Raw genomic sequence first — 25222 nt, forward strand, 5'->3', positions numbered from 1 at the left:
TATTTATGTGTTGTGATATCTGATGTTACATATGTTTTTTCAGTCATTGTGACCATCAGGCATGCACAGAGATTCAGATGTGATGCAGAGATCAGATGTGCCATTGGCATGCATACTACAAGCTGACTTAATTTCCTACATGTAAGTAGTAAACCTGGAAGGCTTTATCTCACCTAACGGAACACCTGGGGTTACACATGATAATGGAAATTGTACTATGCAGCCAAATCCCACAATATTACAACCATGAAGCAGAGGTCAGATGATCATAATCCATACAATTAACAGATAGAGTTTTTTATTATTTTAATTTTTTTACTAAAAACCTCAATATATTTATATAACCTTTTGCGTAAATTACAGTACTGTGTGTGTGCGTGAGAGTGAGAGAGAGAAAGAGCGGGGAGAGAAAGAGAGGTACAACTATAATAATAATAATAATAATAATAATAATAATAATAATAATAACTCCAGGGGCAGATTAACGGCTACTATAAACTTACCAGAATTTAAAAAGATTCACGACTGTAAAATATTTTCGTTGGCGTTTCTAATATTTCCCATCTGCCGTACTCATACTCTAATCACCAGAGGGTGCTGTAAACACAAATTAGACAAACTAGAGCTCTTGTCTCAGGAATATTGGCTTGCTTAAAAAAATAGAAATTCAAGCTGGCATAAACACTATGATTGCAATGGTAATAGATTCGGTATTTCTTAGAATGCGTGATAATATTGTACAGTACAGGCAGTAGAACATTGAAAATGTCTAATGAAATGTTCCACTAAGTGACAGGCGGCAGTACAATGTTGAGATGTCAACCTTTCGCTGCTCATTGCATTTCAACAGCCTACGTTGAATCTTCATTTAAATAAGAGAAAAATCTAAGTAAAGCCAATTTTAGATCTAATATCTTTTCATCAATGTCCTTTTTGAAAAAGCTATGATAAAAAGGATGAATAGGGGACAGTTGCTACGAATGTAACACATCGTAAATGTAACAAGAACAAAAACTTTTTGTACAATGCTGCTACAGTAGCCATTTCAACTTTGTGAACACGCGCAATTCAGACCTCTATGGCGTGCCAAAAGAATGGAGCGATTAGACAATTTCGTGGGAAATACATCTAAAAACTGTTTTTGAGCGAGGTAAGTAAAAAGCTGTCGAAGTAATTTTCGGATAAGAGGAATTATTTAGGCCAACAAGTAATCGAATCATACATCATTTTAAGCAGTCATCCGTCCTTGAAAGGTTGGTATGTTGGATGTTATCTGAAAAGTTAGAATGTTCCCGTTTGGGCAAATGTAACCGGTGTTACAATTATGTCGCCTTTGAGTTGCTATAACAAACAACGTGCCTTTTTGCTACATGTAGTGTCCTTTTGGGGAGACTTCAGCCATTTTAAATGGTGTTTCATATTTATTAACATTATTTTACTTAGCATCATCTTTTGGATGCTCTAAGTAGAAACAGCTGCCGGGTCACAGGTATTTATAATAAGCACACACCAGGTCGGTCTGTATGGTAGGCTATTTGATTTGTGAAAGCTTACATGGGTGTTAAGAAACAAATAACAGGCGATTTCCTCGTGGATTTGGATGGTAAGTTATGAAGATTCTTGAGCGTCAATGTTTACGCACAGTCATTTTTCATAAATAAAGCTAGCCTGATATCAGACAGAATTGTCAACTCGTTACACTCCATTTCCATCTTCAGTCTGACATTGCAGGCTGCAGTGGGCGGATTCAAAGGTCTGGACCCAGGCAAGAATAAAGCCCCATAATCTGTGGATGTGGCTTATCTCACGTCACCGTTAGAAATGTGTTTCCTTGAATAAAATTAGTATGTGCAAAAAAAAAAAAAAAAAAAAAAAAAAAAACCTCCATACGCACATTATAGGTCGTTTGCATTTACTGTTACAATTATTTCGCCCGTGTCCACTAGGTGGTATGAATGTAACATCGGACTGCTTGTAGCCAGCTTTGGTTGAAATTGTATTCGACTCGATTAAGTTACGAACATTTAACGTGTAATGACTACTGTCAAAGCTGTTAAAGTAAAAATGTCATCGTGCTGGGCTAAACATTTTATGAGTAAATAAGAAAACTGTTACATTCATAGCGACTCTCCCCTAAAACTGAAGTTTACCCATTTGTGCGTGAGAGAGAGAGAGAGAGAGAGAGAGAGAGAGAGAGAGAGAGAGAGCGAGAGAGAGAGAGAGATTATACACACACATCAACGTTCAGTTGTAGTGGTTATTTATATTATTCAAATTGTTTATATTGTTGACACAGCTGATATGTGACGCAGACACAGCACCAAACGGTCCTGTAGGCTGCAGGTTGTGGCTATGGTAAAGAGTCGGTGGAGAGCCCGGCCAGTACGAGAACCCAGATGGCCCAACGCCTGGAGCGACGAGGTTGAGCTTGGAAATCCCTGAAAACGGGATGGGAGCGAAATTGCTCTGGAATTTATAGAGAGCGTGTTCAGTAGAGGAGGGTTGGCACACCTGGGCCAGGCCGTGGAAATCGAACTTGTACGCATAACGTTTTCCGTGGACCTTAGTCATGATATTTTTGTCGTAGTAGTAACGGAGCGCGCGACTCAGCTTGTCGTAGTTCATGTTGGGTTTACTCTTCCGCTCGCCCCAGCGTCTGGCCACTTCGTCTGGGTCTATGAGCTTGAATTCCCCATTAGTTCCTTCCCAGGCAATACAGGTTATGTTGGAGCTGTCAGACAGGAGTTCGAGTAGAAACTGCCATAGCTGAATTTGTCCACTCCCTTGTATCCAAAACAGGAAAACAGGAGATTCATGACGTTTAAGTTTCAATTTTTTTTAAAAACAATTAATATGACTCTTCATTTAGCAATATAAAGTTAAGCGCGCTGTATTATTTATCATTATATCCAATAGCCTATTTTGTCCTATTTCGTGGTCATTATGTTAGATCGTCATTACGCAAAGTAATCTGATCCACAGCATAATCGTGGTCTGTATTATAACAATGACTTTCGCTGAACGCGAAAACCAGTAAATACGGATATAGGCTATGCTCGATAAATATTTACTCACGGCGAAAAACAAATAGCCTACCACGTCAACGTCACCTACAGTAATACCAAAATATATTTGACTGAGATTATCGAGCTGTCTGAGTATGTTGCAGGTGTTAGAGCGATGCCTTATTTGCATAATAATAATAATAATAATAATAATAATAATAATAATATCTCTAACTTCTCGAATTGTATCCTATGTTTACGGCGCTTCAGTGAAAGTTGCATTGTATTACATTGACAGTGCTGTCTCTAATGACAGCTTATGAAACGTGACCTTTTTGTAAAAATGAATTGGACGAAACTCCCGATTTCCTTCAGTTAAAAGAATTAGGTTCGTGATACCTAGTGTAAAATGGCAATTCATCTTTAATTTCAAATCTTCCTTCTGAAAGACGAGTCTACATAGTAGAATTATACCTAATGATGTTAACTAAACTACGGAGTGTCATGCTCTTAGCAAAAAAGTAGCCTACTAATTAATCAGTCACCGGTTCATGACACAGAGACGTGCTTGGACCTATGGACATTGCAGTATAATTTCCAGGTGTTGAACGGTTAATTCATCAGGGCGATTTCTTTGCACATAGCTTGAACATTATAAGTGGTAATCTTTCAGTTGGCTTTTTTATTCGCACATGTACATCCAGTTCTGACACGAATAAATAAACAGCCTACTAAATGAATTTCATGTGATGTTTTGAAAAAATCTTGATAAACAATCACAATAAACAAGGCGACATAGGATATTTTTCACGACTGTAGATCTGCTAGGCCCACATAACGGTTTTTTAAATATATATATTTGACTTATTTATAATAAACGTGCAAACTTGACTTTAGGTTACAATTTTTCAGGTGTTTAATGATAAGATTTCCACAAGTGAAATGTTATTAGGAATTTTGAAAACGTTTTCCCAAATAAACAGTTTTTCAAAAATGAAGTAGCCTAACTGAATGTACAATTGGGCTACAATAAAATTTTAATTCTTACCGCCATCTTATTGTAATATATTGTATATACCCTGGTAAAAACGTACTAGCATTTAAATGTATTATATAGACTACAATATAAAATGTTCAAGCATTCAGCTTACCTTTCTGTACCCCGGTATTAATTGGATTCCAGGACGAACTTTTCCCTTCTTTTAATAAATTTTCTGTTGGATCTGAAATGAAAAAAATATATATTTTTAAAGTTAAATTGAATACAGTTTTCTGTTACAGCATCTCATTTCATAAATGATCTGTCTTACAGAAGTAATTTAATATAGGTCCTCTATACAAGTAAAGATTATTCTGTAATGGCGTCACAGTAGCCTAATCCTACTCTATTTCAGAATTACAGTTCATGACAGTTATTAATGCCGAAGTGCACTATTAGGCTACGCAGAGTATTTTAGAAACAGCGTCTTAGCACTATACAGTTTGTGTCCCGTTTCGGTGTTAGCCTAATGCATTTTCAGTTTTTGTCCCGCGCTTCACTGGTGAAGCCAGGAAACGCGTTCAGGAAAAGGGAAATCCGATTTCCGACAAAAGATGAGAGGTGTTCCTGTCGCAGTCTGAAACAGCAAAGCTACCGTCCGTGAACTGTCAGTGTAGCATCTGAAGCCTGAAGCCTTTTCTTTGTTTATAGAATTGTTTTGGTAATCGTATACCCAAATTTGAGAGAAAAACGTCTCGTATACCTGAGAAATACATGTTAAACATGAGGTTTCCTCCACAGTTCGCCTTCATTGTGGCTGTTTGATCAGAAAGGGCCGATTTTCATTCTGGGGCGCGATTTTTATTAAACTTTATCTCAGCCCTATCATCTGGAATAAATGTGAAACAGATTGAAGTTTCCAGGCAACAGTCACTATAGCCCCATCTCTGAGACAATATTCAGACAGCAATTTCCTTTGGTGCATTGCTTTAATTAAAAGAGCAATTTACCTCTGTCATCCCTCCCTGTCCTCACAATAATAAGGTTCCGATAGAAATTCTGCCTTATCAATCCACCATCGGGGTTTAATAAAGTTTACGCGTTAAGATCGGAGTTTCTATGGAGAATTGGAGTGTTTGACATGGAAACCCGCATAGATCCGCTCAGTTTTCCGCCTTTTTAACTCTTTGCAAACAAAACCTTCCGGCTCGTATTCAGGTAAAATATTTACCACTGAAATCACGCTTCAGTGCTTCTTACAAAACGATGAAAGCGCTTTTAGAGGCCTAGCACTTTATCAACCCCGATCGAAGCAAAATTACCGTACTGACTTGAAGCCATATGTTTAAGAAACGCTAAGTAATTGGTATTTGAGAGAAATGTATCTATAACAACATGAAATCGCCTATTATCTATATTTAATTCGCTTATATATCCCGGAAGTGCGACGATTTCTTATCGGAAAATTGCACAAATTTCACGTGTTATTTTTATGTGAGGAAATTTAATTATACGCCAAACAACACTAATTAATTATTTGCCGATCGTTTTCGCCTCATAACAATTGACCCTTATGAAGTGAATCGTGATCTTGGCTAAATGTAGTAGCCTATATTGGTTTTATTCAACACGTTGTTAAACAAAATAGTTTATTTAATCTCTTTTTGTATTTATGACACTTTTGGTGTCACACTAATGGTATTTTAGTGCTCTTTCTTAACACTAGCTGTAGGCCTGTTTCCTGTTTATTGATAAATCAATCACCAGACTAGGACCTGTTAACAATCAATGAACTTTTAGTTACTGGTTATAGTTTAAATGCTGTCATACTTGTCTGTTTAGACTAAAGCCATATCTTCAGTGTTTCAGCTCTGTTAAATAAATGCATTTGCAATTCTGTCATATTACTACCAATATCATCCTACTGTTTTGTTTTTTGTTTTGGTTGCTGTTTTTGCACCCTATGTATTTGTGCATGCTCTGATACCTGTATTGTAGATAAGGTGGTCCATTGAAGGTAGACCTACTGTATATTTTTATATAGCAGGCTGCAGTATTTGGTATGAACCACCATGAAAATTCAATATCCAGAGAATCAGTTGTGATGTCTAAGCTTTAGAGTTCATTGAAGTCATCCCAAAGGAATTTTGGGGGAAATCAATTATATTTATAAAATCAATCATTCCAGGCAGCAGATTTACATATAATGCATTCTAGATCAGGGGGTTTCAACTTTTTCTGATCCAGAGATCCTCACACAGGCCCAAATGCATCCTGGGGACCCTCATCATATGTTAAAAAAAGGGTTTATACTAAGACATCCAGGGGAATTCTGAATCTGAATTGTGTAAGACAGGAAGGTGTGTGCCTAAAATTAACCTTATTTCTAAATCATTCCTGATCATGTTATATATATATAAGTTTGAATTTGCAAAGTAAATATTTACATTCAGTGTTTGACATGTGTGGTACTAATGCTACAGCTATCTGCTCAAGTCTACATTACCGGACAAACCACATAGTTCCATCTTTAACAGTCATTCTAAACTGACTCAAATATTCCATATACATTTAGCTGCAATATGATGATCCAATTTTCATCTTGTTCTTATGTCTTTTTCTTTGCTGATTATAACGATAATAAAGAAAAGCAGTCAGATCTCATTTTTTGGGGTTAGTTTTTGGGGTCCACTATAATGCAATTACACCATGCCCACATGCAGAATATCTTTTTTCTCTCAGCTGAAAACTGTTCACCGCAAGTGCTTCTTGCCATGGTAAGAATCCGTTGACCACTTTAAACATAGCTGCAGGCATTGAAATGAAATGTTGTATTTCATTTGGCCAATTTTTTCTTAAAGATTAGTAAGAATGAACTTATATGAGACTGTGTAGGTTGTTCTGGCTTGCAGCGACCAGATCATGGCAGGGTGTGGCAGGCAGCTGACACAAGGATTCAGCAGTGAATGTAGACTCTTGATCTGACTATATAGCTTGGTGGTTTCACACCAACATACAGTACTACTTATAGCAGTGGCTACCAAGCCTGTTCCTGGAGATGTACTGTCCTGTAAGTTTTTGTCTCAGCCCTAATTTGACACACCCGATTCTACTAATTACAGCTCAACAAGTCCTTTAACTGAATGAGCTGTGCTTTGTTTGGGTTGGAGTGAAAACCTACTGCACAGTATATCTCCAGTAAGAGTTGGGAATCACTAGCTTGCAGCTACTGCTCACAACTCGCTTTAAGCCTAGCTAATAGATAGAATAACCTGTTCCGACTACTTATACACCCAAGCATAGCCTCTTCTCCTCTACTCGGCTCCACTTCCTTATTTCAGAGTCACTCTTTGTACATGCAGCTTCTACAGTACTACTGCTCTTAAATACAATAGTTACAATACTTCAATATTATGTTTCTCACTAGTGTACTTGTATGATGCAAGGTGATGATACTATTATAGTTTTAGTAAGCCCTATTTGCATGTTGTGATTTATGCATATCTGTACCGAGGTATTCTGCCCCACTGGTAACATGTGTTCCATATCTTCTGAGTTTAGAAATAGAACTATTAAAGGAAGACTAGACGAAAAGGTGCATTTACATTATGCAACAGCTCAAATGAATCAAAGTAATGGATTAGCGCGAACGGGATGGTCTAATCGTCAAGCTTTCAGCAATAATTTTAACGTTTATCTTTGTTGCCCAAATTTAAAAGATGCCATAAAGCACATCATACACTATTAAGCCAGTTGAACGAGGCAGGTCCTGAAATTCGTTTGAGTGTAATCTGTCCGGTAGAGTAGCTACAGTGCAGTGCCCGGCGAGCATACAGCCCCCAGCATTTTTCTGTAGCCTACCATCAGCGTGACTTACCTGTTTGTTCACGGAAGGTTACGGAAGAGGTGGCGAAGTTTTGATCGAAAATTGTTTAGGTTTTTCACGCAACATATTGATTTGTTAATTATTGCAATTCCTTGAATACATGTATTGCTTGGGGGTACAAGCAGTTCAGAGCTATTGTATATCACAAAATAAATTGTGATTATTTGAATCAATACTCGATTAGATTTGAATGCAGTCCGTAATTGTTGCAAAACACAAATCAACAAAATGAAAACAGCTCTTGATCGTGTGATTGATAATATTTTGATCAACTGAATGCACTCAGCCGGAGACAACCCGTTCAAAGAAGTCAGGTTGGCCTGTTAATGATCATTTTTCTGCATTATTCCAACGTACATTTTCCACCATATGATTTGTCGCAAAAATCTCCAAAAGCATGGGCCCACGTTTTGCTGGTCAGGGACGGTCTTCTGATGAAGTGCTGTAGATGTTCATTAGGTACACACTGTAGGATTATAACGTCTGTTTTTATTTTAGGAGGATTAAGCCAAAGATTTGTTAGAAAAGATGAATAGACTATTTAATACAAACATAGAAATATCACATATTCAGAAAAGAAATCACGACACTTACCACGGACATGCTTTATTTATTTATTTTTGCCAAATTTGGTCTATTGTGTACTGCATGTGCTAAAAATCCAGTATAGTCTATCGTTGTATATAGAAGTCTACAGTCTATATGGTATTATATCACTTTTCAGGTCTTAATTTTCTTATGATATTAAACGATCTCTCTAGCCTTCTACTGTTGTAGTTACAATTAAGACTTATCAATCAAGTGATTAGAATTCTAATCAACATTCCCGAAAAAATTCCAAAGTAATATTTTGTGCACTCATACCCAAGTGATATTAAAATAAAAGCAGCTGTTGCAATATTTCTTCTTGTAATATTTCTTCATCGGTCGTGTTCTCGGAATGGCGAGAGTAAGATAAAGGCAGAACAGAAGATAAGGCGAAACAGTGATATGATTTCTCCTTAAATATTATGAAATTCATTCTTATCGGTTGTACTCAGCACAAGAGAATAAATGAACATTATTATTCTGGCTGATCTTGCTCTGTGCACTCAGTCCTGTCTAAAATTTAAAATTAAAATAAATTTTGCACTGCGTATGACTAGGCTATATATATATATATATATATACTGTGTGTGTGTGTGTGTGTGCCATACACATGCTAGTTTATTTCAAATTTTACACAGGACTGAGTGCACAGTGCAAGATTATGTATACCTGATCCTTGGACAATAGGACAAGAAAGGAGGAACATGCGTTTTTAAGATCCTCCCACACGTCGCAGTGCCCGTTGTCCTGTCGTTGTCTCCAGCGTCCCGGACTTGCTTTAGCTGCCTGTGTATTTTAACCTATCGCAGGCAACTTAAAACAAGCCAGGAATGCAAGATAATTCCGAATTGTATTTGAGGATTAGACATTAGATGTATTTGCTGTAATGTACATACAGTAAGGTCGACGGACTGATTTATATCCCGTTAACAGTATGTTCTCACAATTAACTTATTTCTGTGTTTCTAACATGCTGACCTCCTTGTTCACGTTCACAGAAGAGACGTCTAGTGACACACTTGCAGATTTAACAATTGCGGTATTGGTTATACAGTTTGGTTATACATACCATATATTTCACTCTTAATAGCCAAAACAGTTTTATTCCGATAGCAATTTACAGTGATCTAGAGCCCGTAAATGAGCTACAGAATTAGCTACACGCTTTGTTTTTTGTTAAGTTAACCCTGAAATAATTTATGTCCAACAGTCCAAAAGTGATAAAGTGTACTCTATCACAGTCAAGTATATTCTGTCAGAGGGCATTTAACACTGATCATTTTACAGTGTATCCACGTGAACCACAGAAACTGTCTATCAAGCCACCTGCTGCATAGAAAAAAATAATTTTTCACCAAAAACATTTTAATAACAAATCACATAGGCTATGCCATTATATACGTTACTGAAGCATCGTCTCAGGCATAAAATTATATGGTGTACTCAAATCTGTATCCATTAACGCTACCACACTTACCTCTATATGCTTTCAAATAAAATAAATAAAAATAATAATACAAATTCCTCCCCCTGCCCAACGAACAGCGCGGCTTCAGTAGAGCCTGTTAAACGGCTTCTGTTCTGCGCTCCTGTTTTAATCTGTCGTGGTAGACGAGTCTATTTGTGAAAGGTGTGTATAGTTGAACATTTATCAGGAGATCCTGGTCAGGGTGTGGAAACGTATTTTTGCAAATTCATACAGTTGTTACTCAAGTCGGTATGTGGGTGTGTGGAGTTCAGAGTGGACGGACAGAACCGTTCCCCGAAAAGGACACGGATCCCAAGCAGGATGTTAGCGCGTGACTCTAAACGAATACGTTGTGAATCCGGTAGGCTAACTGCTGTTACTGTAACAAACAATACACACCCGCGGGCGCTTGAAAATTGCGGTCAAGCTATCTCCAAAATTTTTGTGCGCAAACATATACGCAACTACATGCGAGATTACGGTACCAGAGTCACGTGTTGCGTTTGCTTTGAACGAAATGGTTCATATAGAGTAACAGGCGAGGCTTGTACAAAGATATTTCTCTTTATCTCTGAATCTTTAACCTTTCGCCGTCCACAATTGTACGGATATTTTGTTTTAATTTTTTAAAGAACGTTTAATATTATGTATTAGGCTCACTTCTTAAACCTGGTTATTTCCTTTTCAAAAAAAAAAGTGAAATTAATATTTGAAAAATTTTTTAAATGTATTTTTTAAAAATTCAATTTTAAATGAAAAAATAATATAATTTTCTTATTGATTGCCTAAAATATATCCTCAGTTGCTGGGATACTACTAATTATTATTTATTTATTTATTTATTTATTTATTTATTTATTTATTTATTTATTTATTTATTTATTTTAAATAGGGCATTTATTCACTATGTATATAGTTAATGTTACTAACTATTTTAAATTGAGACTTGATAAAGCCAGGAAATTAAAGAAGTGTCTGCAATACAGCACTTAAGTTGAATCATATAATATATGTCAAAAGTAGGTAAACTGAAGAGCAGGGGATTTGAAAGAAATAATTTGATGATGGAACATTACATTTTCTATAGGAAAAAACATTTACAATCCAATCGCAATATTTGACCCATGTAAATAATTCAAATGAAAATATTTGTGCTAAACATCATTTGGACCGTACAATAGTCCTGGCCAGGTGTTAGTAACCTCAAGATGATATAGTTTTACCATGGACGTTTTGAATAGCAGAACATCAAATAGTAGAGCAGTTGTCACACTATTGCAGTTTACAGGTGAACACTGCAAGGGTATCATATTGGAAATAGACACCAAATCAAAAAGTTTGTTCAAACCAGTATATGAATCGGATAATAGGTCTGTCTTTGTGTAAGGAAACTGAACACAATATGATTTTTCTCTGAGGTTTTTAAAAAATAATTGAGCATCAATTTTGGTAACTATTGAAGTTTACTGGTGAACATTGCTAAAGGTTGGAGATGTTGGAGATATTATAACTTCGCCAATCAAAATGTTTGTCACAACCAACACTATTGTAAGGAAACTGAATATCATATGATTTTACTCATATGAGGCTTTTAAATAAATGAGCATCAGCTTGGTATCTTTTGCAGTTTACAGTGGAAAATTGTGGGTACCACACTGGAGATCATGACTTCACCAAATCAAAAGGTTTGTCCAGATCAATTCTTTAAATCATATTTTAGTAGTCGAGTGTAATGAAACTGAGTATAAGATAATTTTACTGTAGACATTTTTAATAAATGAGCATCAAATGTGGAACCTTCTGTTGTGTGAAAGGGGAAACCTGCTTAGGGTATCATATTGGAGATCAGATAGTTTTTTTATTTTTTTTATTTGGTGGCTATCTGATGTCTGATAGGGTACCATAAGCAATGTCCCCCCTTTACACAGGAAAAGCTCATTTTTATAATTTTCTGCTCAGTTATTAAATATGTTCACATTAAAATAATCTAATATTCTGTTTCCTAGGATACACCTATTATGTGATTATGGCATTGGTTTGGACAAGACATTTGGTTTGGTGAAGTTAATGGGCCTCCAAATGACCCTTGGCAATTTCCACCTGTAAACTGGAGAAGGTACCAACTTTGATGCTCAGACATAAAAACTTCCTTCAATGAAATGACCTTATATTGAGTTTCCTTATTCTAGGGCAGTATAAGGAAGTGTATTAAAATAATCCCCAGTAAAATAATCTGATATTGAGTTTCCTTACATTAGGCCACACTTATAATAGGATTTAAGTTTTTATTGGAGAAAACGTTTTTCATTTGCTGGAGTTATAAGATTTCCAATATGGTAAGCCGACTTGTTTCTGTGTCCACGACCCATTTCATTGACCACAAAATCAACACGAGACTTCCGTACCGTAATCTTTCATGTACGTACAAACTAAGTGGCGATGGCTGGACCGTCGTTTTAATGGCTTGACCATAGTCTTGAACTTATCCTAAACTACGAAATGTTTGCTTAATATTCAAAAACCGTATTCGATACCCACTACATCCTCATTTACGCAAGTGTTGCTTAAAGTTATTCAAATTATTTTCTCTTTTGTCTATTAAAAGGTAGCGGTATTCCGAACGACCCTGGCCATCAATGACAGCATCATGTTGGAGTTTAAGTGACCACACTAGATTTCCGGCAGGCTGAAAGATGTATGACAATTCACTTCTTAAAGTTCGTCACGATACGGAAGTGAAACCTTAGGGAGTTTCAGGACCGCGGACAGTTCATTGTTGAGAAAAGGTTATTTGTGTGATTTTGCCAAATATAAGAATCAACAGAATTTCGATGAATTTGTGGTTTCAGCAACCACAAGTATTTCGTGGTTGATGGTTGTTTGTTTCTTGAGTCTAATATTTATGGAAAATAATGATGTTGTAATGCAGTCTTTGCAGAAACCTTTGGCTTGGCATATATATAGCATAGGATACACAGCATCTATAACATCGTGAAGACAAATAGTAGAAACACTAACAGTGGTGATCTCGAGCTCTTGTTTATTTGGTAATAAAGTACAATCTGACAGCAACAATGTACATCCTATTTCTAACATGAACAAAAGGCTGCATCAAGTTTAAATCCTCTCATGGTACGTTTTACCAACAACGCAACCTTTCTTCATCAGTTTATACAAAGAATAGACTATATATGCTTACTACAAACTAAAAATATTCCAAATAACTCATATATGTATTCATTTTGATTTAAAAAATGCTTAAACATGGTTTATTCATTTATAAATAAATGAGGACTGCTTATTTTACGGTTCTACCACAGGCTATCGGTGTAAAGTTTATCTGGCAGGTCCGTATCTTGGGCATCGGAGGGAATTTTCAAAAGCAAGGAATGGCCACAAGCACTCTGTTCCATATTTTGAATCAAGCCTTTATTGCCTAGTTTAATACAAGTCATACCATGATAGGTACATGATTGCCCTGATGGAAAATATGAGGTGGACTTAGTGTTGAATCCTGCGAATAGACTGGACCTGATTGGTGTGAGCCTGCGTGCTGTACTCCATGTAGTTTCTGTACTCCCCTTGGTGTCTGTCTCTTTCCAGGATATACTGGTATCCACGGTAACCGGGGAACTGATAGGCCACCCAGCTGCAAAGAGAGAGAGGACATATTCTCTCAGAAATCCACAGATAAACAGGAGTTGTGTGGCTCTGACATTCTTCTATCAGGAGGCTTTGTGTAAATCAGAAATCCATCAATGAGCAGGGCTTCTGTCACCCAAAAATCAACCAGTCAATAGGATTTGTGTGATGACGTCGCTCCTTAGAAGGAGACTACATACATTCTAGAACTGCTTCCTTATCCTGAAATCCCAGCCAAAAAAGACTAACAGAGTAAAGACAAGACAAGCCATGCCATCGCGTTCTACTAATTCTGCAATATGATAAACCTGACTGGTAGATCACAAGGGCCCTGGACAAATCAAATGTTTTTCTCTGATACATTGACCTAAATGCAGTACATTTTTATGTAAGATTGCAAGATTTCAGAGCTCAATATGTTAACACAAATGAAGAACATATTGAGTGAATTGCTATGTTCCTCATGTGAGTTCAAACCTCAGGTTTAAACCCCTAGAACACAGAACTGCATTACAACTGGAACAGAATCTGTGCAATAAAGATTAGCTTTTCCAGTTGTAATATAGTTCTGTTGGATGGGGGTTTAAACACCAGCTAAGTGTGCTACAGTTGATCCAGTGATGTTATACAGCCAATATATTATTCAATAATAGAATGCCTGTACTTGGCACCCATTGATGTTTAAAATATGAAACAACCAAAAGAAGTCCTCAGCAGGCCTTCAAGATGGATGTTAAACTTACGCTCCTGAATTGATTTTTATTGAAGGAACTTCTTTGTTACACCAGCCCATAGCCTGCAAGGAGGGGTAGTCATCGCACATTTCAAACTTTCGTCCCTGGAAGTCTTGGCACTCATATAAAGTCACCTTACTGTCACTGTGTTTCTGTGGGGAAAGAAGTTCTTGGGTCAGAAGACATAGTCACACATTGTCACTGCAGCAATGTTTGAGTATGCGCAAATTTTGCATGTCAATCAAAGCCTTAAACAGACGTGTATATTCATATTCGTGAGAGTACTATGTAACTTGGAAATAACCCATATCTTTTTTGAAGGTAATCTACAAACATATTTTTTTATTGAAAAGAAGAGTATGTGGACATATAAAAAGCCATGGGAATTTTGGGATTATTAGTACCATAAATAGGCAGAACATAGACATAGCATTGTGTTGCATCTTTTTAAATAAGAACATCAGTAAAGTAAACTTCTTAGTAACAGGGTTGACCAACTGTCAGCATCTCCCTCGCCTGTCCTTGCCAGTTAATATGCATTTGGTCATGGTTTGTCACAATAACAAGGTTTTGTTTTTCATGGCCACTTACAGCACATTTGACGGGTCTGAAGGAGAGTAAGTGCTCAGTTCTGTAGCCGCTGTTCCCACTCCAGGCCTCAAAGCAAGGATAGTCTCCCTTCTCCAACATAAACTGTTGTCCCTGGAATTCAGGATACTCATACCCCACCCAACTGAAAGTGAGTGTGTGTGTGAGAGATAGAGAGAGAGAGAGAGAGAGAGGTTCTTAGCATGACCATTATGAATGAGGACAGGCATGGAACTCCTTATAATTTTTGACCCGGTCTGTAGCATTATGCAGCGAGAGAGACAGATTGAGCGAGTTGGAGTAAAAGAGGGAGACATGTCGAGAGAAGGTAGACAATAGAATGAAAATCCCTCCAGTGAGGAATACAATGGTACAAGCAAGCGCAGTGCACACTGCCTTTCACTTCTCTGTACTATTCAACTATCCAAATTATCTATGTCTCACTGTGGGCCTTTTCAGACTACTGGGGCCCATTAAACTTCCATGGGATTCTATTTACACCTCCAGGGGCTTCTGTGTCTGTTCCTAGTTCTCAGTGGGAGAAAAAAAAATCTAACGAAAGAATGGCACAATCACCAGCCCTTAACTTAACAGCATTGTTCCCATTAAAACAGTAGTTGACTTTAACACTACAGTAGCACATGTCTTCATTAATAACAATTAATAGCAATGAATAGCATCTGTAACTATCAATACTATTCGATTAGAGCTGTACAATAAGAATTATTTGTGTTTCCTGCATGTAATCTTTCTCAGAAATTGTATGAAAATGACTTGAAGAGTTACCCAAAGACACTGATCAACGATGACAAACGAAACATTTTTAAATTGTATTAAGATATGCATTTGGGAAAAGCATGCTGGTACAGCAAAAATTTTCTGCTGTACTCAAAATAGGGCACTGCATATAATTTGCTTCCACAGGCTCCTGGTCACTAGTCTGCAATCAAAGCCCCAGACAGCTACCCCACCACCTTAAAATGGATAGAATGGACTTACGGGCCGTTCTCCACCTTGATGGAGCGTATCTTTCGGAAGCCCCTCTCCATGATGTTCTGACACTCCAGTATGAACTCGCAGCGCTTGCCCTGGAAGTTCTCCTCCTCCCAGACAGTTATCCTGAACTGCCCCATCTGCTCCATCTGCTGTGGGTTCATGGTTGCGGCTGCCACCGTTCTGGCTCCTGAGTGTGTGTGTGTGTGTGTATGAAGGGGGGGTGGAGGATGAGTGGGATGGAAAAAACGCTGAGGATCATTCACTCAAACATGTTTGATGGGCATGCATAGTAAAGATTGATTCCTGGGCACGGGGAGCGCCCAATTGCATTACTGGACCAGGCGTCCACGTCCAATTATCTGCAAGAAATGAGTGGTTTCCTGGCTTTGATGTGATGTCTTGCTTTCATACTCAGTGCTCAGAAATTAGCTGTTGACATTTTACTGCGGCAGTGCGATACTTACGTACTGAAGTGGGACAGATCCAGTGAAATCAATGTCAGGGACCGGCAACTTGCCAGAACCTTTATAGCGCCGGGCCCCCCATTTAGTGCAGAACTTGCACAACCTCTGCAAACTCAGCAGCGACCTGCTGAAAGGGTGCATTAGGCTGCCCCATTGTGGGCTGGATTAGTTACACTGACTCATCAAAACAGCGCGCGGAGCCCTGCACTTGACTGACAGCAGCCCACAATGCCAGGCGGACTGACACAACTGTTTGATTGGCGCGCGTGGACAAAGGTGGCATTCCGTCAGATTAACCTCAGAGGCAGCCTTGAGGGTGGCCGCTTGGTGGGGCAGCCACAGCAAAACATTTCCCAGTCCTCACCTATGGGAGGTGTCACCGTAAATGTGATCAGGGAATCTGCCAAAAATGGCCCAAATTTGTCTGTGGCCACCAAGGAATTGATGGACACGTATACAAAAGTGGACGTACTCCTATCGGATATTTCTGGACAAGGCTTGATTAAAAACAGAAAAATGCTAGCATAAAATATTAAACATTTAAGTTTAAACTGCATTTTAAAATCGGTTCTCTTGTTGACCCACAGAAGTCCTTGTGTTCTCTCTTGATGTCGTTTTCATATGTTGCTCTGTATGCTTATTTACACCCCCCTGAAATTCTGCACCCCCAGATTGATTGGCTGTTTACATGCACATGCACGTTCTTAGAGACAAGTCTAGAACTGCTGGGGTCTCAGTCTTCAATTCAGATCTTTCTATGGCTCCCGCCTTTGCTTGCCGTTGAAACCACCAGTGGATCCCTTTGTCTCGTTGTGCTGTGTTTGTATTTATGTTGTATTGTTATGTGTTTTAGCTATCCATGGAAAATTTGAGCCTTTCACCTTTTGTGTGGGAGTGTGAACATGCGTGTTGGAGCAGGGTGGTGTTGTAGATTTTTCATTTTCCTAAAAATATACATTGTCCTCTTAGACTGTAGTGGATGGAAATTCGACATGGTTGCCGGTTCAAATCATGGATGGGCCAACAGTAAACATCCAGCAGTATAAATGGGTGTGAAATCTAAGCTGGATATGCATATCTGATAATCAAATGAATAATATATCATATATCAATTGCCTGCATTGTGAGATGTTACAATGCTGCAGACTCAATACAACATGTAAGGAGTTTTGTTGCTTTAGTAGTAGTATAACAAATTATGTTATATTAGTGGTGTGAGACTTTATTCATTTAGCCATTTTTGACAACAAAAATGATTTTCTTTCGTTCATGGCAAAATCTGTTGACTCTTAGCATGAAATCACAATATCAATCGTAATACCTGTCTCAAGCACCATCTTGTGGTGTGAGAGTTTACTGCAATGGCTGTTGAAAATGGATCAAGCATTGGGCAATGTTTTGTATTTAACTTAATTTCTGACTCAGTTCAGGCAAATTTTTTTATCAGCTTTTTTTTTCATTTGATATTTCTGTTTGGTTTAGTTTTTTCCTTTTCTTGTTTACTCAGATTGCACGAATAAAGCATGAGGCTTGGTTTGGGCCTTCAAAAACGATCCACAGCCAAGCAGAAACTGTCACATTTTCAGGCAAAGCAACTGGAAAAGCGAGCAGGCTGCCTTCAGGCCTCCAGCAGGGTGCCGGCGTGTTTGCCCTGGGTTGGGGTGATTAAGTTTGTGTTTTTGTTTGCCTGGCCTGTCAGCTGTGCTGTTGTGTGCTATTGAAGTTTTGAGGAACACCACCCTCTTCAGACTTCACACAATGCATTGTGTGAAAGGGTGACGTGTAGCTTGGCGATGCTCGTTTCTCCAGCGACATGTTATTTATGTCCGTCACACAGAGGGGCTGGGAGAAAAGAATATCAGAAACCAGGCACAGGGAGGGTTGACGTGCTGAGTAGTGTGGGTGGGTATGTTAGAGTCAGACTAAAGTGACTTGACTCCATCTGTAGTAAGAAACCGTTGACACTTATTATGCTCCCTGTGTTATTAATTTAATGCATGAATACATATTTTCAACCGTTTCTTCTTTGACCATCTCTGGCCACTCGCTGTTTGAACAGTTGTCTGTCTGTGCTTAGAGGAAGCTGCCTGTGTGGGTTCTCTCTGTACCGTATGTCTGTGCCAGCGTGGGTTGACCTATATGACGAGATGGCAGGGTGCGGCTTTATCGTGTTCACCTGGTGTTCTCGGTTATCCCATTCAAATGATTGGATTTCTCAACAACGTGTGAACTTCTCATTTCACTTGGAAATTCTGCTATCCTCATTTACATCCTACATTAACAGAACCTTCGGAAAGCTCACAGCTCTACTTTGAATTCTTATCGTTGCTTCACAGACATTACAACAGGTTCTAATTCTTCATTTCCGTGTTCACTAGTTTTTGTACGTCCAAATGAATGTTCTCTCATTTACCTCACTTTAATATTATTGTTCAAATTCCACAATAATATTATTTTTTAATGTACAAGAGTACCATCAACCGTTCCATCTGCAGTTGTGTCTATTCAGGGCTGAGTTGAACAACTGACTGTGCCATTAAGGTGTGCTGTTTTCATGTTGGTTGTGGGAACAGCTGGTTGGGGTTGTCCCTGCTGAAAGCAGTGTAAACAGCAGCTGTCAGCAGCCAGAGCAAACATATCAGCCTGCTCACTTTACTAACACTTTAACAAGCCTCTATCTCTCTGTTCATCACACAAATTATTGTCCTATGGATTTAAACCATGAAGTCTGCGTATGTACGTGTGTATTTGTGCTTGTAGGTGTGTCTGTGTGTTTCTGTGAGAGTGAGAGTGTGTATGTATTTGTGGGTGTGTCAGAGAGTGTGTGTATATGCTTGTTCGTGTGTGTGTGTGTGTGTGTGTGTTGTCCCACTGCTTTCAGCAGGGACAACCCCAACCAGCTGTTCCCATAACCAACATAAAAACAGCACACTTTAATGCCACAGTCAGTTGTTTAACTCAGCCTTGAATGTTCTTGAGGGTGAAAGAGAGAGAATGTGTTTGTGGGTGTGTGTGAGTATATTTTACGTGTGAGAGAGACAGAGAGAGTGTGTGCTTCTGTGTTTGTGTGTCTGCGTTTATTTGTGCATTAGGCATGCTTGCTGTCAAACGCCAAAGCCTCCATGGTAACGGGGGTCACTGCCTTCTTCACTGAAATACTTTCTCTGAAATGTTAGTACAGTATATCATCAGGGAGCTATCCACACGACTTCTATGATCAGTTTTTCCACATTTACCTAATTACATGACCATTAGAAACCCAAAAAAGACTACACGAAGACAGCTTTTTATTTTCTTATTTTCACTATGGCATTTTCTACTATTTTTTATTTGATACTTCAAATGTCTGTAGCATGTTTGATCAGGACACTAAGAGACACTACTGTGTTACAGACTCCTGCATAGATAACAAACAGCTAGCTCTGTTTTACTTGTAAATTTCCTATCTAGCTCTGGGTCTGACTTCTTATCTTGTCAAATACAAATGTACTGTATTACTGTATGGATCTGCCAACAGTTTCAGGCAAAACACTACACACGCCACTGTTTCTCTGATAAGAAAACAACAGTGTATTTTCTCTGGTTTAATGCAGTCCTACCATGTTTGTAGGGTGCTAAGTGTATTTGTTGCGGAACGGAATTACATTATTTGGGTCATTGTATTTGAACAAGCACGTGTTTCTCCAACAGGGCACATTTGGAGGCTGCGTTGCCGTTTTCCGGTAGGGGAGGTGATGTTTGAATAGCCAGTGAATAGACGGCAAAACGACTCGTTCCACATGTTTGCTGCTGCCATGGAAACTAAGCCCATGAAGGACAAATTTGAATGAGTGATGACGGCTTAGGCAGGTAACATCTGCTCCCTGGAACATTCACGTCGTTGCGCGACGCAAAGGTGAGGATTCACCTGAGGACAAAACGAGTGCTCCAGGTGCCCCTCTTTTTCCTGCCACAGTAGCAGATACTGCACAATAAGCAACATGCGCTCAACCCTGAGGCATTTGCATATTTCATTAAGGACCCTTTTTACAATTGTCTGAAACAGAGCCCAGCCAGAGGGTAGCGATTATCGCATTATTGTCTTTATTTAATTGAACCAGCAGTCTGCTGTTACCACAGCCAAGAGAACCTGGACTGTAGCAGACATGTAGGAGGGAAACACGTCAAAGAACCAACTCCCACCGTACTCACATCATATCGGATGGCCATTTAAAATCAAAGAGCTGTCAGAATAATAGCTTTTCTTTCCCATGAACAGATAGTAGAAACAATAACATTCAGAAATGGCACAAATCATATTTGGCATAAATAAAGATTTTGTTATGTTTGCTAAGTATGTTAGTCATATGTATGTGTCACCCTTCAGTAAGACTGTTCATTTAACAAGGCCACACTCACTACACTCACATAACATATAAAATGTATTAGTTACACCATTCATTACAAGGTAAAGAAAACAATATGAAAGAAAACGAAGAATGAGTTATGAGGCATGAAACAAAATGTTACAGCAATTCGACCAAGTGGTTTAAGCTGGGGAAACAGTAAAAACAGGGGTTTTGCCATTCATAAAAAAATATCTGCATGGTAGAATTTAGTGGAAGGCTTTCACCAGTAATTCATAAAATTTATATCTGGAAAAATCATATATAGCATAATTTTTTTTTTGTTTCACATAAGTTTTAATGCAGCTGGACAATGCTGTGCAGAAAGACCTTCAAATGTCATAGAGGATACAGCGCAATAGAACATGGTCTTCTGTTTTTACAAAACATCTTTACCAAGAGCACAAAACTGTTGATCAGTAGTTGCATTGTTTGAACACAACACTTTTTGCTTTAATATTAGTTAATCTACCATTTCCTTGTTTGGCCACTAATATTGTAAGTCAGTATCCTTCAGTTTACATTTCGGAAGAATAATAAAGAAGAATGGTTTCTGAGGCATGGGAGAATATTGTGTTGGCAGTTAGAAATGTGACCAGGATACAGGCTGTGTATCTTTGTTTTCTCTAATTCCTGTGTGAAAATCAAATATATAGGGGCATAGTCAAACAGACAGGTGGGACTCAAATCATTAAACAAAGACCCTGTCCATTACATTTTCCATGCATTGTATGGAAACGTGAATCAAACAATTCAAATGGAAAAATTACAGTTGCGCTTGTAATAATATACTCAGTTCTTAATACTACTTCCCAGCATCTGTGGATTCATACTGGAAAAACTAGTCTTTTGTGTATGCAAATGTGGGCTAACTGATGTCACCTATTTAAATAATGCAGTCACACGACAGAAGGCCAGTCACACTCTTTCCCATTCAACATTAAATGATTTATTTCTATTTGTTCGATGACCAAGTGTTATCAACTAATTTTGTTGGACAGGACATGAAAAAGCTCATTTTGACTAAACAATGATGTGTGTTGTTACACAATAAAAAACAAAAGAGAGACATCATACATGTTTGTCATGGGAGTGTTTTGTTCATTTGCAGAGTTAGGGTTTTTCCCTGATACATTGGGAAATAAATATGCATATGAAAATGTATCATTTGAAACCAATAAGAAATAGGGCCCTGAAAGGATTATAGCAAAGCATTTTTAATACACATAGACACAAAAATAAAAAAATCCAAAAAAGGGGGGGGGGGGGGGGTTAAATGTGATCTGCTTTATTTGATGGGAAAGGAGCTGCCATGTGCTGCTGTAGGCTTTTATTCAATTCATAGTGTGAGTAAGGTCACCTTTAGCCCTGACAGAGCAGAACAGTTGTAAAGCTAATGGACAAGGACAGCAGATGTCATTGTCAGTCCATGAACGCTAAAGTGTGATTAATTAATTAATCAAGCATATCTTATCTGCTTGCATCCTTCAAACACTGTGGCAAGATTCAAAAAGATAATAAGCTCACAGTTAATAGTCAATATTTAATGTATAATAGCATAAATAGATAACATTAATTCGCAAATTATATATTATATTCTGCTTTCTATTGATTAATTTAAAGGATCCATGGACCGTGGAACGGCACAGTCTAAAGATGGCTTGCTCTGAGTAGGAGACATTACTTTTCAAACACCCCACCTTGTTATCTGTGTTTAATGTGTCGCTTTACAACAGTAATGCCCTATTGTGTGCAGGTGCTGATCTTTGTTCATGACCAAGCATGTCATATTTAAGGATCTATGTTCTCATAGCAACGCAGGTCCACCATTTTAGCACATGAAAGCAAATTCAGTGTATGCCTTTACAAATAAAGGAAAGCCTTTGTCTTAGCACCAGAGTATTAATTAAGAGAACAATGGCTGTTTTCCTCCTGACACAAGCATATGCTTAAATGCCATACAGTACTGAACACCTTCCATGATTTTCAAGTGATACCATTGCTGAAATTGGATGCACAAGCTTGGAAGAAAAGGCTAGAAAGAATGATGAACTTTAAAAAAAAGTTTAAATTGAAATTACTTGAGATCACTGTGCTAGTGTTACCATTAGCACACTATATTGTTTTTTTACATCACGTGTGCGCTAAATGGCAGCTGTAATGAGGTGTACTCCTCATGTGAATGAGAGGGTTCCAGGCAAAGGAGTGTAATGTCCTTTTTATCTCATATAAAAGTCTGTCCTGCTTATATTTTTCATACTAATCCCCACACGATAGACTCACTATGTCTGGGTCGCTGTTATGGAATATAATAAAAGAAAGAAGGAAATATATAAATAACTTCTGAAATACCCACTTAAATTTAGAAAACTCGTGCAACTGTTTGAAATTGATTTTACATAACAGGGTTTTATTAGAATATTATAACAAAATCAAGTAAAGTAACTACACAAATAGCAACATATGCTATGAATTCTTTTTCCAACAGCTTCCAACAAATGAATTGCCTCATAGGTACGTTAACATATAGGCTAATGCACACAATATAAACTGACTTTATCTTAATTGAGGATTTTTATATTGTTTATTTTGTTTTTAGAACTTTCCATTATTTCCGTTTTCAGATATGAAGCAAATCTGTACCTGCTTAACGCGAGCCGAACGAACAAAACTTCATCTTCAGGTATTGTACGTGAGGCTCAACGTGAGGCAAGCACAGAAAAAAAACGGAAGTTTCAGAGTTCCAAATAGGCTATCATGTTGTACTCTTCTTGTATCACTGTACTGCGGCGCCAGGAAAGCTTGTTGCAGTAGGCTGTAGCCCATTCGAAATAATGTATCGCTGTCTATATTGGATCCTTGATGCGCTCCATCCAGACTTACCTAAAACAGAATGAAAAGGAAGTTCAGTTCACAGCCTATGTCATGTCACAGTGTGGTCGTAATAATCAACACTAATTGTTTAATAGTATAAGCAATAGAAGGGAAGATTAGTACAGTCCGAGAAAACGTACCTGTGGTGGCTTTTTGGTAAGTGTTAAATAAGACGATGAAGAAGATGTCCACAGGTTAGGAGACACTTCGCCTTTCCGTCCACGTTTATCTTTAGATGAAATGAACCTGCGCGGCCAATGGTGTGTTTTTATACCTGGGGTATAAATAGCTGCCGTTCCATTTATCTTTTTTTTAAGATAGGCTTTAAAGATAGAGGATCCTCTAGCGTACACCTGTCGCCCGGTGCATTTTCTCTGAACCAATATTGACACAGGATCCGGGGGGGTGGGCGGTCGTGTTTCAGCCTTGCGTCTACGTACAAACTATTAGCGTCTTCAGAATTGGTGGAAGTGACCGTTCATGGGATTGGCTCACTAACCGCTTCAGAAAGTAAAGTGGAGAATATGAGAGTTGAGTGGTAGATTAGATAACCATACGTCTAATAGCGAAAGAAAAAACGTGTTCAGTCTTTCCACTACACCCTCTACCTCATTTACACAAAGATTTCCATATGGCTTGCAAATGAGACGCTTTCCTGGTAGATGACCGTAAGTCAACCAAAAAGGTTACATTACGGTTCGGGTTAGCCATGCTTCTTATATCATTATGTATTGCAGGCAACAAAGTGTAAACTTTACATGATAGAATACCGCTGTATTTTGGTCCAGATATTTTCTCTGTGAATGATCTTGGAAATACACTGAAGCTCGGATGAACCAACACAATTAGGTCGATATGACGCAGCAAAATCCCTTTCTAGCTAAACATCCCCATCACTTCTGTTCCTGTAGTAAATTACAGGCATATCTGACCTACGCTCCCCCATGTGGTGTAATTGTTACATTGCATTAGGCCGGCAAATATAAATGAGATCCCTACAAAAATATTGCTGGACTCCGGTTTGTCTATGAGCACACTGGTTAAAATACGTTCAAATGTTTATTGGTGCGATCGGAGAGATGAGAGAAATAGCTAACAGTTTCTCTATTTGGTTCAATTCTGAAAATATTAATAGAGCTATATTAATCTTTTTTTATACAAACAACCTGCATCCCTTGACTATGATTAGATAAAATAATAAAATTTCAAGGATATAGACCATTCACTCGAAAGAGTGTGTAGTAGCAGAGTGTGCTACTACTTGTATGCCACCAATGACAGAATATAGTTAGCCTAAGGTAGAGTGTTTTTAATAGACTCCACCATGACACCTACATGCAATACAATGCACATGATAGTCTACACTGACAAAATACAAAGACATACAAACACGCAGCTACACAATGCAGAATAGATAGCTAAAACAATCAACAGTCATCTGTAATGATTAATAGAAAGAGAACCACTGACAGGTGTCCACAGAGAGGTCTTTGATATGTTGGAAAAAAGAAAACTGAAATTAACAGCTTGTTGTCAGTAGGCTACTGATTAACCAATTGATTGGATTTGTTCAACTCAGACCGGATTTTCATAAATATATTTAGGCTAACAGA

The 25222-nt window shown here is 38.1% G+C and overlaps 2 protein-coding genes and 1 long non-coding RNA gene across 4 annotated transcripts; all 3 read right to left on the minus strand.

Moving 5' to 3' along the window:
• Positions 1–1855: 1855 nt before the first annotated feature.
• LOC135250853 (protein FEV) lies at positions 1856–4988 on the minus strand. The gene is made up of 3 exons (XM_064327617.1): positions 4748–4988; positions 4157–4228; positions 1856–2783 (listed from the first exon to the last, which is right to left on the minus strand). The coding sequence occupies exons 1-3, from the start codon at positions 4794–4796 to the stop codon at positions 2245–2247; spliced, it is 660 nt and encodes a 219-aa protein (XP_064183687.1). The 5' UTR covers positions 4797–4988; the 3' UTR covers positions 1856–2244.
• Positions 4989–13333: 8345 nt separating this feature from the next.
• Positions 13334–16457, minus strand: LOC135250854 (beta-crystallin A2-like). 2 transcript variants are annotated; one of them, XM_064327618.1, is made up of 5 exons: positions 16351–16457; positions 15890–16073; positions 14894–15035; positions 14312–14454; positions 13334–13575 (listed from the first exon to the last, which is right to left on the minus strand). In XM_064327618.1, the coding sequence occupies exons 2-5, from the start codon at positions 16045–16047 to the stop codon at positions 13428–13430; spliced, it is 591 nt and encodes a 196-aa protein (XP_064183688.1). In that variant the 5' UTR covers positions 16048–16073; positions 16351–16457; the 3' UTR covers positions 13334–13427. The 2 variants fall into 2 exon arrangements, with proteins under 2 accessions (XP_064183688.1, XP_064183689.1); XM_064327619.1 differs by having other exon boundaries at positions 16355–16373.
• A 4609-nt stretch (positions 16458–21066) lies between these two features.
• LOC135250855 (uncharacterized) lies at positions 21067–24891 on the minus strand. Its single transcript, XR_010329034.1, has 2 exons — positions 23750–24891; positions 21067–23618 (listed from the first exon to the last, which is right to left on the minus strand). It is a non-coding gene; the product is annotated as an uncharacterized LOC135250855 (long non-coding RNA).
• Positions 24892–25222: the final 331 nt, after the last annotated feature.

Source organism: Anguilla rostrata, chromosome 3, assembly GCF_018555375.3.
Source record: "Anguilla rostrata isolate EN2019 chromosome 3, ASM1855537v3, whole genome shotgun sequence".
NCBI lineage: Eukaryota > Metazoa > Chordata > Actinopteri > Anguilliformes > Anguillidae > Anguilla > Anguilla rostrata.

Excerpts from the sequence above, each read along its gene's own strand:
- LOC135250853 (XM_064327617.1), bottom strand. The coding sequence starts at position 4,796 with ATGAAGGCGAACTGTGGAGGAAACCTCATGTTTAACATGTATTTCTCA. Across the intron at positions 4,229-4,747 it reads GTTTAACATGTATTTCTCAG|ATCCAACAGAAAATTTATTA; the intron begins GTATACGAGACG and ends TTTTCATTTCAG. Across the intron at positions 2,784-4,156 it reads TAATACCGGGGTACAGAAAG|GGAGTGGACAAATTCAGCTA; the intron begins GTAAGCTGAATG and ends TTTGGATACAAG.
- LOC135250854 (XM_064327618.1), bottom strand. The coding sequence starts at position 16,047 with ATGAACCCACAGCAGATGGAGCAGATGGGGCAGTTCAGGATAACTGTC. Across the intron at positions 14,455-14,893 it reads TCAGACCCGTCAAATGTGCT|AAACACAGTGACAGTAAGGT; the intron begins GTAAGTGGCCAT and ends CTTTCCCCACAG. Across the intron at positions 13,576-14,311 it reads ATAAAAATCAATTCAGGAGC|CTGGGTGGCCTATCAGTTCC; the intron begins GTAAGTTTAACA and ends CTCTCTTTGCAG.